This window comes from Artemia sp. Qi Xiang Cuo, chromosome 20, assembly GCF_049724085.1.
Source record: "Artemia sp. Qi Xiang Cuo chromosome 20, ASM4972408v1, whole genome shotgun sequence".
Taxonomy (NCBI): domain Eukaryota; kingdom Metazoa; phylum Arthropoda; class Branchiopoda; order Anostraca; family Artemiidae; genus Artemia; species Artemia sp. Qi Xiang Cuo.
The window spans coordinates 15,812,355-15,827,207 of NC_142813.1; the positions used below are offsets into that span (position 1 = coordinate 15,812,355).

The following is a 14,853-nucleotide window of genomic DNA, read 5'->3' on the forward strand; positions in this document are numbered from 1 at the left end:
AAAAGGTTTCAAAAACTGTTCTGCCCAAATCTCCATTCCACATACTCAAAGCTCTGATATTGAAAGTTTCTTATGTAATTATCTGCAACAACTGATTTTTCTATTCAACTGGACGAGTCAACCTTACCCGGTAATGAAGCATTATTATTGGCATATGTTCAATTTGTTATTGGCATATGTTCAATTTGTTATGGACCAAGAAATTCATGAAGAGTTACTATTTTCAAGAACTTTGAAGATGGACACAAAAGGTGAATCAATATTTACTGTCCTGAGTGATTTTTTTAAGGAAAAAAAAATCAATTCCATTCACAATCATTATTTTGGTGGCAACAGATGGGGCTCCTGCCATGGTCAGGTGGTATCGTGGGTTAATAAGCCATCCAAAAAAAAATTGTACCAGAGGTAACTGCAATTCATTGGGTCATCAACCGACAACATCTAGTAGCGAAGATTTTGAATGAGAAATTGCACCAATCATTTCAATTTGTGATTAATGCAATTAACAAAATTTGTGATTAATGCAATTAAGAAGCAGTGCATTGAATGCCCGTTTATTTGTACAATTGTGCGATAAAAATGATGAAGAATTTCAACGATTGCTCTTACATACTGAAGTACGCTGGTTACCGAAGGGTGCATGTTTAACAAGATTTTACTCAATTTTTGAATCAGTATTAGAGTTTCTGGAAAGTAAAGATCCAGATTTAAGAAAAAAACCTGATCCATTCGAAAGCGGGGATCGCGCATTTGACAGATTTGTTCAAAAATTCAATGGCATGAACTTACAATTACAAGAGGACAGTCTCGGTTTAATAAAAGCAAAGGGTGTAGTTTCAGCTTTTCTTGGAAAACTGAAATATATGAAGCCAGATATTAGTCGGCACGAATTTTCCCAGTTTTTAAACTTTTCCCCGGCAGAATGGCTTGATGAGGATATTCAGACAAACATTCAACCTTTAATTGCCCCGCATGATGACTTCAAAATGAGATTTGAAGGTATTCTGGCGATGGAAATACCACCATGGATCATAAATCCATTTGATGAAACGGAATTGGGCAATGTTATATACAGAAGGAGCTGCTCGAGCTTAGCCCTAACGAGAAGCTGCAGGTGAACTTTAGAAAAGGGTATCAAACATTTCGGCTGCAGGTAGAAATTCCCGAGAAATATCCTGAATTGTGAGTAATTACGAGAAAGCTTCTGATAGCGTTTCTCTTATCATTTCTTTTCGAAAAGAGTTTTAGTGTCGTTACAAACCTTTTAACGGAAAAAAGGAGCAGATTGAATATCACAGAACGGGGATATTTGCGGTTATTCCTAACCAAATTGAACCCTAATATTGATAATTTGCTGTCAATTCATTAAGTACATCCAATTTTGTGATTGTTATTGTAGAAATGTAGAACTTACTTTACGTTAATAATTAAAAGTGTAATAGTTACATATTTGAATAAATACAACACAAGAAAGTACTTTTTTTCATTCCGATTATTTCGAAATAAAATAAATAAGAATTTATTGGCTCCTTGTGCTGTGAGTAGATGCTAAAAAATTAAGTTGTACAGAATTTTTTTATTGGTCAATCTAAAATTTTGACAACCACTCACTCCACAATCAGTTTATTAATCAACCAATCAATTCTCACTTTTTTTATCGAACACTGTTAATTTGTAGTTGGAACTCAGCCACAAAGCAAATTTTCATAGATAGATCTGATCTTCACATTTTTGTCGAGTTTTGGGAATATGGTACAAATGTAGCAGAAAGGGGTCCACCGGTATCAGTAAAATTTTTAAAAGGGTCTATGAGAAAAAAATTTTGGGAGTCTCTGGTTTATATGGTTCTGAAAGAATATCTCCGTTCAATTTTTCTTATGTATTCTACAATTCATAGTTACGCCATTAAAATTACGCCCAAGAACAAAGAAAGTTTCCAATGTATTACAAAACATAATCTTAGAAAAGGAGAAAAGACAACACAGATCTTTTTACAATTTAAAATAGGTTTAAAAACGAACGATTTGTCTTTGTTTTAAATGTTTTTATCCCATTTCGGCTATTTTATACCATATATAGTAAAAACCATGGCTAAGAAAAATATCCCACAGAGGTCATTTTCAAAGGCTTTAACCGAATATAAGATTCACTATTTTATAAACGACCGAGTAGCAAAAAGACATACAACTAAAATTAGTGTAAATTCATTTGAACATGGTCGATCGTCATTGTTTTTTTCGTTATCTAAATTTTTGATCATCGTGAACATATATGGTTAACAATTTACACCATCCTTCATTTGGATTCAGCGCCTGGTCGTCCGGTGATACTTATGTATCTTAGAAAAAACTACAAAAGAAACAATTCTCCTTGAAGAGCTACTTTTGTAAGACGCAGAATCATCAACTATTTGAAAATATACTTTGAGTCTTGGTAGTTAGGTCATCAGAAGCTATATGACCAGAGTTGCCGCCCGTAAGAATTGATGGTAATTATCACATCCACTAAAAAGTACCGCTTTGAAAAAGAAGAATTATCTTTCGAAAAATTTTTGCACAAGTGATTTCACAAATTTCTCTTAGGTTTGACACATAGTAAAGGAATTTTTATTTTGCCTGCGTTTGAGATTCTGCAAATCGGTCAATTACTATTAAATCTTTGCTTGGGAATTCATTTATAGATTGAGACAATCGCACCTTTGAATAATTTCAGCCTAACATAAATACAGATACGTTTGTTTTAGGTATTATAAGATTTACGATGGTAGTTCTTCAAAACAAACTTAGGCAGTTGAAAGGAACTATCTTCAAGATTCTGATTGGAAAAAAGGTATTTTCTCGTTTATTGTTCTAAGGACCAGGACAATTGTGTAGCCAATAGAGGCCCTACAAATTCGGTTACAGTATCTTTATTTCAGGTAGAAGATTAAGATATTTATCCAGTTCATATCATGTTCGGTTATTCAAATGACTGTAAAAATAACTACAGAAAAAAAAAGTGCAGGAACATTCCAAGTTCCTATTACCTCCTTTTTTAGAGCTTTCTGGCATTGTGCCTCCAATAATCCAACCAATAAGACAGACACGAAGGCACACAGCTCGGTCCAATTATCTTTAGGCTGACAAGCCGAGAACAGAGTGCTTGAAGAACAGCTTCATCCGACGTTGCACCTCGATCTGGAATGATCTTCATGAGGAAATTATCCTTAAAAGTTTCTCTGTTGAATCTTTCAAAAGAAGATAGAACAGCTACCTAAGAAAAACCTCGATAAAAGACTAGCGGCAAATCAGACATTTAATTACACCTGGCGCCAGAATTTCGGAATAAAAAAAGTTTCTGGGCTCAGAGTTGCGTGTTTCACATTCATAATATTAGAAATGTTTCGCCAAAAACTGACAAGTACTGCTATGAGACAAAGACATAATTTACTCCAAGAACTAAAATACTCTGGAGTGTTTAGCAACGTTTTTCAACGACTAAAGCTTTGTATGCACATATTAAGACTCAAAATGGGAAGAAATCTCTGAAGTGCAATATTTCTAAGAAAAGCTCCACCATGGATTTCTGTTTAGTTCGTCACTAAAGAACTCATACTCAAGAAAAACCTTTCGAATGTGAAAAAGAAATGTTTACTTTAATTGCCCCTCTATATTTTGAAAAATACCTTTTGGGTATGTTTATTGAAAAAATTAGATTAACCATCCTCGAGGACGGGTGTTGAGCTCCCGAACTGCAGAACTTGTATTTTCGTTTCAACTAACCCTTCCTATGACAGTTGTAACCACCTCCAGTCTCTTATAGGACCTCAAAATCAGTCCAAACACAACATTCTCAGAATATACGAAAAACAAAGGTTACAGAAGGACCAGATCCAGACACAGCCGTCTGCCGTGGTAACACAGCCGTCTGCCGTCTGCCGTCGTATATAGCTAGCTGCTTCACCAGAAGTTTTTGACTTTCTATCTAAATAACGACGAGGAAACAATAGGGAAGTCTTTTCGCAAGACAGTGGAACTCTATATTTGATTGAATGTTTCGACCCTTTGTCCAAGGACCGTCCTTAGCAAAACGAATATATAAAAGAAAAGAGACTTACAATAACACACAGCCATTAAAACTAAAATGAAAATTTTAAAACTTTCTATATGATAAATTTTGACTAATCGGCTCCGAAATGAATTTCCGTGTCTGAGGTTTAGAAGTTTCTTAGGTTTGAGAAACCAAGTTCAGAGTGAACAAATGGCCAAAAGCTCATTTTTGATATAATTCCTCGCCAATTTGACAGGAATGTCCCCACACTTCCTAGAAGTTTGTTAAGATTTACTTCTACACTTTATAAGCATATTTGTCCACTCTGTGTGCAAATATCAGCTCAGATCTGCAAGCAAAAAGTGAAGAGGTACAACATATTTATATGCGACTTTACACCACATCTGGTTTTTATCACACGGTTGGCACTCAAGCAGTTAGTCCTTATTTTGTATTGACTTAAACCAAGAATAAGTCGGTTCGTATGACATGCTGGACCAGGGGTTTGTGTAGAAGTTGCCACTCAACGCTACAAGATGTGTAACTAAACTAATTTGCTTGGAAATACTTATCTTATTAGTTAAGTCACTTAGAAATGCATCCAAACTTCTTGCCACGTCTGAAATCGTGGAGTTTAGTACACGATAGGAAACATTTCTAATAGCGGATGGAAAATGTAGCAAAAATCCAGAAGTCGACAACGACTTAAAATAATTTGCATCTGATTTGAAAAATTATTAAAAAAGTTCCATTTTATGACAAAAAACTACTGTTTTCACGAAATGATATGAAAAGTACTACTTTCAATTTTTTCTTAAAGCTATTACTCCATTTGCATTAAAAGAAGCATTTTAATAATACCTGTGGCAAACCTGTGTACGGCTGCTTAGCCCTTGCAAAAGGTAGGAATTTGCCAGATTCAACATTGATTCAAAGGCTAAGAACGGTCTATCCCACCATATTATCCTGCTAATCATGATAGCAATCCAAAAAAGGATTGAAGCAAATACTTTTCAGCACCCACCATGCTCAGAGTCCATCACAGTAGTACTCATTTTAGTGCTCTACTATCTTTGCATATTGTCATTCTTGCGTTTAGTCTATACCGGCAAAATCTGCCTAATCATTAATGAATAATATCTGCAGTTGCACGCGGACCGTACATAGACCGTCAGCTTCCATCTATTTAAAAATTACATGATATATACATACATAATGTATAATTATATACTGTTTATCCAGTATGCAGTTCCACATAGATCATTATACAAAACATAAATATAGCAAGTTTCTGTAGCTCAAATTGTTAAATAAATAAATAGAAAAGTGACCTAGTTTAAGCTTATTTGACATCACGAGCATTGTTTCATTCAAGTTGGACCAATCCTACCATATAAATTCTGTGATTCCATCCCCCTCCCACAAAATAACATATACTATTGAGGTAGTTCTTTGACTGGTTTGAAGATCATTAGTCGGTATGGCCACGAGGAATACATCAAGGTATGCACTTCGGAGGATGATTGGCAACTCAAGGGACAGGGCGAAGAACTTCTTTCCCCATGTGTACTGGCATGGTGACGATTCAGCAACATACACTAAAACCTGGCCACTTGTTGCTGTGTTATACAAGTCCAGATTTTCCAAATTACATGAATGCATAACAATAGCTTCATTAGTCTATGATCGAAACCAAAATCAGAAGAAAAAATATCATAAAATAATTTACTTAGTCAATAAAACGCATGTAAATGACAACACCGGTTTCTGCTGTCGTGTTCAAGCAAATGTTATCTAGAAACTAAAATTCCATATTAAAATAAATCGCAAGTTTCCACAAAAAAAAAATTTATGCACAAAATGCTTCTAAGAGAAAACATTTAGTCAAAAACACAGTCTCTAATGTACATACATGCATATATATACACACATACACACACACACTCATATATATATATATATATATATATATATATATATATATATATATATATATATATATATATATATATATATATATATATATATATATATATATATATATATATATATATATATATATATATATATATATATATATATATATATATATATATATATATATATATATATATATATATATATATATATATATATATATATATATATGTGTATATATATATATATATATATATATATATATATATATATATATATATATATATATATATATATATATATATATGTATGTATGTATGTAGTAGTAGTAGTGTGTGTGTGTGTGTGTGTGTGTGTGTGTGTGTGTGTGTGTGTGTGTGTGTGTGTGTGTGTGTGTGTGTGTGTGTGTGTGTGTGTGTGTGTGTGTATATATATATATATATATATATATATATATAAACTCCTTCAATTTCTGGAAAGAATTCGTTAGAAGAGCTATAATAAACGAAGATTTTAGTACATTTGGAGCCAGCTTGGATCATATACCAGCAAAAGTGTCACCAGGAAATTTTCCAGGGGAGGGGAGCCAATGCTGCCTGGAGTTTTTTTTTCATTAAGATTCAAATAAAAATGTTTACAGTTTTCATTTCTTTTATATCTTTTTTGAAGCCTTATTGTTTCTTAGGGGGGCTGTTGTCCCACTACCTTACGCTCACTAATTAATTCGTTCAAAAATATGCTCTCAGTTTAGTTTACATTTGTAAATCCACACCAGAAGGCACAGATCCAGAGTATCGATGGTTCTTTTGTAAAAACCCCGATAACGGAAGTATCATTTATTTAGCCTTTTAACATTAGGATAAATTTGTACTTAGAAAACTACATTTCTTATGCAATAGACTAAAAAGACTAGAGCTAGACAAACGCCCAACTACGCTTTTTTTATAATTAACTATGAATCATAGCTGATATATCCCCAAACGTGGTTACATGAAACTAATTTCCCACAGTTCCGACTGGCCAATAAACAATAGGTTTCATACTTTACTACTTTAGTATTGCGACCTTTGGCCCCTTGTTATTAATCAAAAATTTAACGAATTCACTTATGCAATTAAATTATATTTTTTACTGGATCGATCCACTTCCTCCATACATGGGATAATTTATGTAAATGCAATAACAAGTTACTTTATGAAAGCTTAAGCACTAGTGTTTTAATTTTCGCCTAAATTCAATGTACTTCGCCAATAAATGAAATGTTTTGTGCCTTTGTTTTGCTTGCTGGCATTAATATTTTTTTTATAAGATATAATTACTTTGAAATATTCTATTAAATGAACTTCAAAGCTTTGATTTCATTTGGGTATTATCAAGCAAAGATTAAATCACAGCAACACTATCTTTGTCAGATTTTTTTTTTAGTTTCTTGCCAGATATCATGTTTCTGCGAATTGTGTGCTAACTATTTCTGTTAGCAACAATTCTGTTTCCGCCGTCCAAACAAATTTGTGTTAGCTAACAATTGGACGGCGGAAAATCCGCTTATGTTTTGCTCAATTCGTTTGAACTTTGAAGAGAGAGATTCTTTTTTTTCAATTTTCTGGGAATCAGTTTTTTTAGTCTTAGATTGCTACCAGTATATAATGCTACCAGTATGTTATTTTCGCCAATATCAGATTTCCATATGATATATTAGAATTTCAGTAGCCACAAAATAAGCAAACCTAGCCATAATGTCACCCAAAAGCAGTAAAGGAATACAGGCAAATCCATGCAAGGGTGAAGACAGCTGTGGTTCTTGTAGTATCAGTCTTGATGATGTTGCAGATGCAATAAACTGTGATATGTTTGGAAGATGTCTGTGCTACCTGCCTCAAGCTAAGTGCCAAGGAATATCACTTACTTAATAAAATGTCACCAAAAATAGATTGCCAATGTTTATATGTCCAATGTAAAGCTAATCCAACTGATACTCAAGCTAATCCAGCTGCTGTTCATTCGGACGATATAAAAGACACTGCCACAAACCCAATTTTGGCCTCACAAACAAATTCATCGTGCAACTGGGTACATTATCCAAGGGACTGAGTAGCTAAATTTGAAAAGGCCCAAATAAGAAAATAGCATTCAGCTATTCATAGAGGTTAATTAATATATCTTCTTTTTATTAAAGCTGTGCTCAATTTTAAACCTAAGTACTCAAATAGTCGATTTATCTGTGCTTAGCAACACAAGAGCAGGGGTTTGATTTTGGATGCCGTGAAACAACAAACAAAAACAACCCGTAGATTAAAAACATCTGGATGAGCTCATAAGGATTCTGGCTGAGAACTTTGCATAAGTTCTACTAGATTAGGAAGACGAAACTGAATATTTAACTTTTATTTACTTTTAGAATAGGTATAGTTCAACAATTGGCCTATATGAAGTGAGGCAAATGCGAGTTTCCTTACAAGAAGAAAAGGAAAGATGTAACAACATATTGGACATCAAAGTATAACATTTTTACGCTCTTTTTATATAAAATAGGATTTCTTTCAGTAGGACTGATATTCAGAAAATTAAGAAATTTATATACAGGTTATAGAGACCAAAAGTCTCAGGGATTCAATTTAGAAGTAGTATAAGGAGAAATTGAGTTACACTAGATATTAGTAAATTTGTGTTTCCTTTTGTTTATTCCTTTTAAAACAAAAATTATACTAAGATTTTAAGTGGGGGGGATTGTGAGGAGGCCTTATTTTGTGTAAATTTCGTAACTCAATTTTATTAAAGCTTGAAATTCCCTTTAGCTTCATAGATGAGAAATATAGCGACAATTTCAAATTAGCTTGAATTTGAAATAACTTCTCTTTGCGTAACTAGCCATAAATCATAAATCGTAACTAGCCAAATTAAATTTCTTGCCAGAAATTTAAGCTTTGAATAATTGATAGTTTAAGAAGGAAAGAAAACCTCAACCAAGAAGAGAAAGAGGAGAGCCATTTGGGCTTCCCCTTTTTCAGCCCAGAGTCCCTTTAGACTTAGCTTGACTTTATAAAGACCTTATATCCGAAAATTGGAATTATCGGACAATGACATTACTTAAACCCCCCCCCCCCTTTGTACAATCCTCAGACGTTTAGAGTGACGCAAAGAGTGTCACTAAAAGATTTATGGCTAGTTACGCAAAGAGAAGTTATTTCAAATTCAAGCTAATTTGAAATTGTATACTGGTAGCAATCTAAGACTAAAAAAACTGATTCCCAGAAAATTGAAAAAAAAGAATCTCTCTCTTCAAAGTTCAAACGAATTGAGCAAAACATAAGCGGATTTTCCGCCGTCCAATTGTTAGCTAACACAAATTTGTTTGGACGGCGGAAACAGAATTGTTGCTAACAGAAATAGTTAGCACACAATTCGCAGAAACATGATATCTGGCAAGAAACTAAAAAAAAAAATCTGACAAAGATAGTGTTGCTGTGATTTAATCTTTGCTTTATAATACCCAAATGAAATCAAAGCTTTGAAGTTCATTTAATAGAATATTTCAAAGTAATTATATCTTATAAAAAAAATATTAATGCCAGCAAGCAAAACAAAGGCACAAAACATTTCATTTATTGGCGAAGTACATTGAATTTAGGCGAAAATTAAAACACTAGTGCTTAAGCTTTCATAAAGTAACTTGTTATTGCATTTACATAAATTATCCCATGTATGGAGGAAGTGGATCGACCCAGTAAAAAATATAATTTAATTGCATAAGTGAATTCGTTAAATTTTTGATTAATAACAAGGGGCCAAAGGTCGCAATACTAAAGTAGTAAAGTATGAAACCTATTGTTTATTGGCCAGTCGGAACTGTGGGAAATTAGTTTCATGTAACCACGTTTGGGGATATATCAGCTATGATTCATAGTTAATTATAAAAAAAGCGTAGTTGGGCGTTTGTCTAGCTCTAGTCTTTTTAGTCTATTGCATAAGAAATGTAGTTTTCTAAGTACAAATTTATCCTAATGTTAAAAGGCTAAATAAATGATACTTCCGTTATCGGGGTTTTTACAAAAGAACCATCGATACTCTGGATCTGTGCCTTCTGGTGTGGATTTACAAATGTAAACTAAACTGAGAGCATATTTTTGAACGAATTAATTAGTGAGCGTAAGGTAGTGGGACAACAGCCCCCCTAAGAAACAATAAGGCTTCAAAAAAGATATAAAAGAAATGAAAACTGTAAACATTTTTATTTGAATCTTAATGAAAAAAAAACTCCAGGCAGCATTGGCCCCCCCTCCCCCTGGAAAATTTCCTGGTGACACTTTTGCTGGTATATGATCCAAGCTGGCTCCAAATGTACTAAAATCTTCGTTTATTATAGCTCTTCTAACGAATTCTTTCCAGAAATTGAAGGAGTTTATATATATATATATATATATATATATATATATATATATATATATATATATATATATATATATATATATATATATATATATATATATATATATATATATATATATATATATATATATATATATATATATATATATATATATATATATATATATATATATATATATACATATATATATATATATATATATATATATATATATATATATATATATATATATATATATATATATATATATATATATATATATATATATATATATATATATATATATATATATATATATATATATATATATATATATATATATATATATATATGAGTGTGTGTGTGTATGTGTGTATATATATGCATGTATGTACATTAGAGACTGTGTTTTTGACTAAATGTTTTCTCTTAGAAGCATTTTGTGTACAAATTCTTTTTTTGTGGAAACTTGCGATTTTTTTTCATATGGAATTTTAGTTTCTAGATAACATTTGCTTGAACACGACAGCAGAAACCGGTGTTGTCATTTACATGCGTTTTATTGACTAAGTAAATTATTTTATGATATTTTTTCTTCTGATTTTGGTTTCGATCATAGACTAATGAAGCTATTGTTATGCATTCATGTAATTTGGAAGATCTGGACATGTATAACAAAGTAAGAAGTGGCCAGATTGTAGTGTATGTTGCTGAATCGTCACCATGCCAGTACACATGGGGAAAGAAGTTCTTCGCCCTGTCCCTTGAGTTGCCAATCATCCTCCGAAGTGCATACCTTGATGTATTCCTCGTGGCCATACCGACTAATGATCTTCAAACCAGTCAAAGAACTACCTCAATAGTATATGTTATTTTGTGGGAGGGGGATGGAATCACAGAATTTATATGGTAGGATTGGTCCAACTTGAATGAAACAATGCTCGTGATGTCAAATAAGCTTAAACTAGGTCACTTTTCTATTTATTTATTTAACAATTTGAGCTACAGAAACTTGCTATATTTATGTTTTGTATAATGATCTATGTGGAACTGCATACTGGATAAACAGTATATAATTATACATTATGTATGTATATATCATGTAATTTTTAAATAGATGGAAGCTGACGGTCTATGTACGGTCCGCGTGCAACTGCAGATATTATTCATTAATGATTAGGCAGATTTTGCCGGTATAGACTAAACGCAAGAATGACAATATGCAAAGATAGTAGAGCACTAAAATGAGTACTACTGTGATGGACTCTGAGCATGGTGGGTGCTGAAAAGTATTTGCTTCAATCCTTTTTTGGATTGCTATCATGATTAGCAGGATAATATGGTGGGATAGACCGTTCTTAGCCTTTGAATCAATGTTGAATCTGGCAAATTCCTACCTTTTGCAAGGGCTAAGCAGCCGTACACAGGTTTGCCACAGGTATTATTAAAATGCTTCTTTTAATGCAAATGGAGTAATAGCTTTAAGAAAAAATTGAAAGTAGTACTTTTCATATCATTTCGTGAAAACAGTAGTTTTTTGTCATAAAATGGAACTTTTTTAATAATTTTTCAAATCAGATGCAAATTATTTTAAGTCGTTGTCGACTTCTGGATTTTTGCTACATTTTCCATCCGCTATTAGAAATGTTTCCTATCGTGTACTAAACTCCACGATTTCAGACGTGGCAAGAAGTTTGGATGCATTTCTAAGTGACTTAACTAATAAGATAAGTATTTCCAAGCAAATTAGTTTAGTTACACATCTTGTAGCGTTGAGTGGCAACTTCTACACAAACCCCTGGTCCATTATGTCATACGAACCGACTTATTCTTGGTTTAAGTTAAAGCATAATGAATAAAGTCATACAGACGACTTTTTATGTATCCTGCTACTATAGAGCAGACATAAATAAAGTCATACAGATGGCCTTTTATACCTCATACTATTATAGAGCAAACATGAATGAAGTCCTACATATGACTTTTTATGCCTTTCTTTTATAGACCAAACTTCAATGAAGTCATACAGATGACTTTTTATACCTCCTGCTATTATAGAGCAAACATAAATAAAGTCTTACAGATGACTTTTTATGCCTCATATTGGTATAGAGCAAACATGAATAAATTCCTACAAATGACTTTTTGTTGTTTTCTCTATGTATCAGTGGGGTAATATAATTTCTCCTGTATGACATTTTAGTGGATCATATATTAAATAAGAAAACCAAAATGTTTTTGTATAACTTTATTTGTACTTCTTAACAATAATTTGATGTTTATATCATTCTCCATCATTTCTCTAGAAATAGAAACAAAAATTCTGGTGTCGACACAACCCACCGGGGCCAGGGGGCAGGCATTGTAAGTTATGCCCTGGGGACATGTATGTGTGTTATGGAAGGGATGCTTGTATTAACTTCTAAGAGGTATCATTTGATTGGAAATTGAAAGTTCTAGCTCACTCTTTAAGAGTCAAAAGAGATTGGAGGACACCTACCCCCCCCCCCCCACCCTCCACGCCCTTTTATCCTCAAACCCATCCGATAAGAACTTTGAGATAGCTTTTCTTTTAAATAGTTCAAAGACTATATAACAAAACTCAGGTGTCGTCACAACCCCTTAGGGTCCGGGGGCAGGCGTTTTAAGTTATGCCCTGGGGCATATATTGTTCTTATGACAGGGATTCTCGTATAAGCTTTGGAGAGGGCTGATTTGATTGGATATTGAAAGTTCGAGCTCAATTTTTAATATTCAAAAGAGATCTGAGAGAACCTATCCCCCCCCCCACGCCTTCTTTTTCAAAACCCAACTGATGAAAATTTTGAGATAGACAAACTGTGGTGTCAATGGATGGCGTTCTAAGTTATGCCCTAAGGACATGTATGGTTCTTATGGAAGGGATGCTTGTTTAAGCTTCATAGAGGGCTCATTTGATTGAAAATTGAAAGTTCAAGTTCACTTTTTAAGAGTCAAGAGAGTTAAACTAGCCCCCACGCTGTTTTTCTCCCAAAACTACCCGCTACAAATTTTGAGATAGCCAGTGTTTTTGAAATTGTTCATATATTAGATAACGACCCCCCCCCCCCCCCAGAGCCCTGGGGATAGGCGTTATAAGTATTGTCCTGGGGGTGTATATGGTTCTTTTGAAAGGGGTGCTCATATAAAGTTCAGAGGGGGCTCATTTTGTTGGAAATTGAAAGTTTTAGTTCAATTTTCAAGAGTCAAAAGATATCCGAGGACAACTAGCCCCCCCCACCGTTTTTCCCCAAGCCCATCCAATAAAATTTTGATAATAGCCAATTCAATAAAAATAGTTCAAATGTCAGATAAGAAAAATTCCAGTGTCAACGAAACCCGCCAGGGCCCGGAGGCAGGTGTTATGAGTAATGCTCTAGGGGCATAATAGTTCTTATGGAAGGGATGGTCGTATGAACTTCGAAGAGGGCTCATTTGATTTGAAGTTAAAAGTTCCTGTTCACTTTTTAAGAGTCAAAAGAGATCGGAGGGCAACTAGGCCCCCTCTCCTCCATGCCCTAAATGCATCACATAAAAATTTTGAGATAGATATTGTGTTAAAAATAGTTCAAAGTTCTGATAACAAATAACTCAGCGTCGACACAGCCCCCCAGGGCCCGGGGGTAGGCGTTGTAAGTTATGCCCTGGGGGCATATATGGTTGAAATAGAAGGGATCCTCGTATAAAATTCCTAGAGGGCTCATTTGATTGGAAACTGATAGTCGTAATTCATTTTTTAAGAGTCACAAGTGATTGAAGGGCAAATAGCCTCCCCCTGCACTCCATTTATTTTTTACCCCAGAGGCTCTTCATGTAGAAGGCGTCGTCGTATAAACTTCAAAGGGGGCTCATAAGATTGGAAATTGAGAGTTCAAGTGCCCTTTTAAGAGTCAAAAGTGATCAGAGGGGAACTGCCCCCCCCCCAAGCCCGTTTCCCCCAAACACAGCGGATAAAAAATTTGAGGTAGCCATTTTGTTAAAAATAGTTGAAAGATCATATAACAAAAACGTATAGTCATTTAGTTATAAATAGTTCAAAGATCAGATAAGAAAAACTTCTGTGTCAACCACCCCCCCCCCCTCCAGAGCCGGGGCAGGCGTTGTAAGTATCGCTCTGGGGGCATATATGGTTCTTAAGGAAGGTATACTGGTATAAACCTCAGAGATGGTTCATATGAATGGATACTAAAAGTTGTAGTTCATTTTCTCAGAGTGAAGAAAGACCAGAGGGTAACTAGCCCCTCCCGCCCTCCGTGCCTTTAGGTGTGTTGGATGGATAAACCGATCCAATAAAAATATCAGGTTACCATTTTGTTACAAATAGTTCAACCATCAAATGTTAAAACTCAAGGGTCAACAAAACCCCCCAGGGCCCAGGTATAGCGCTGTAAGTTATACTCTGGGGATATATATGGTTCTTATAGATGTGATACTCGTATAAACTTCAGAGAGGGCTCATTTGATTGAAAATAGAAAGTTCTAGTTCTCTTTTAAAGAGTCAAAAGAGACCAAAGCTTAATCGA

General features: G+C 33.9%; 1 protein-coding gene across 1 annotated transcript; it reads left to right on the forward strand.

Annotated features, from left to right (window-relative positions):
- Nucleotides 1-521: 521 nt before the first annotated feature.
- Nucleotides 522-1,118, forward strand: LOC148939924 (protein ZBED8-like). Its single transcript, XM_089106035.1, has one exon. The coding sequence runs from the start codon at nt 522-524 to the stop codon at nt 1,116-1,118; it is 597 nt and encodes a 198-aa protein (XP_088962161.1).
- Nucleotides 1,119-14,853: the final 13,735 nt, after the last annotated feature.

Coding starts and splice junctions, on each gene's coding strand:
- LOC148939924 (XM_089106035.1), top strand. CDS start 522: ATGCAATTAAGAAGCAGTGCATTGAATGCCCGTTTATTTGTACAATTG.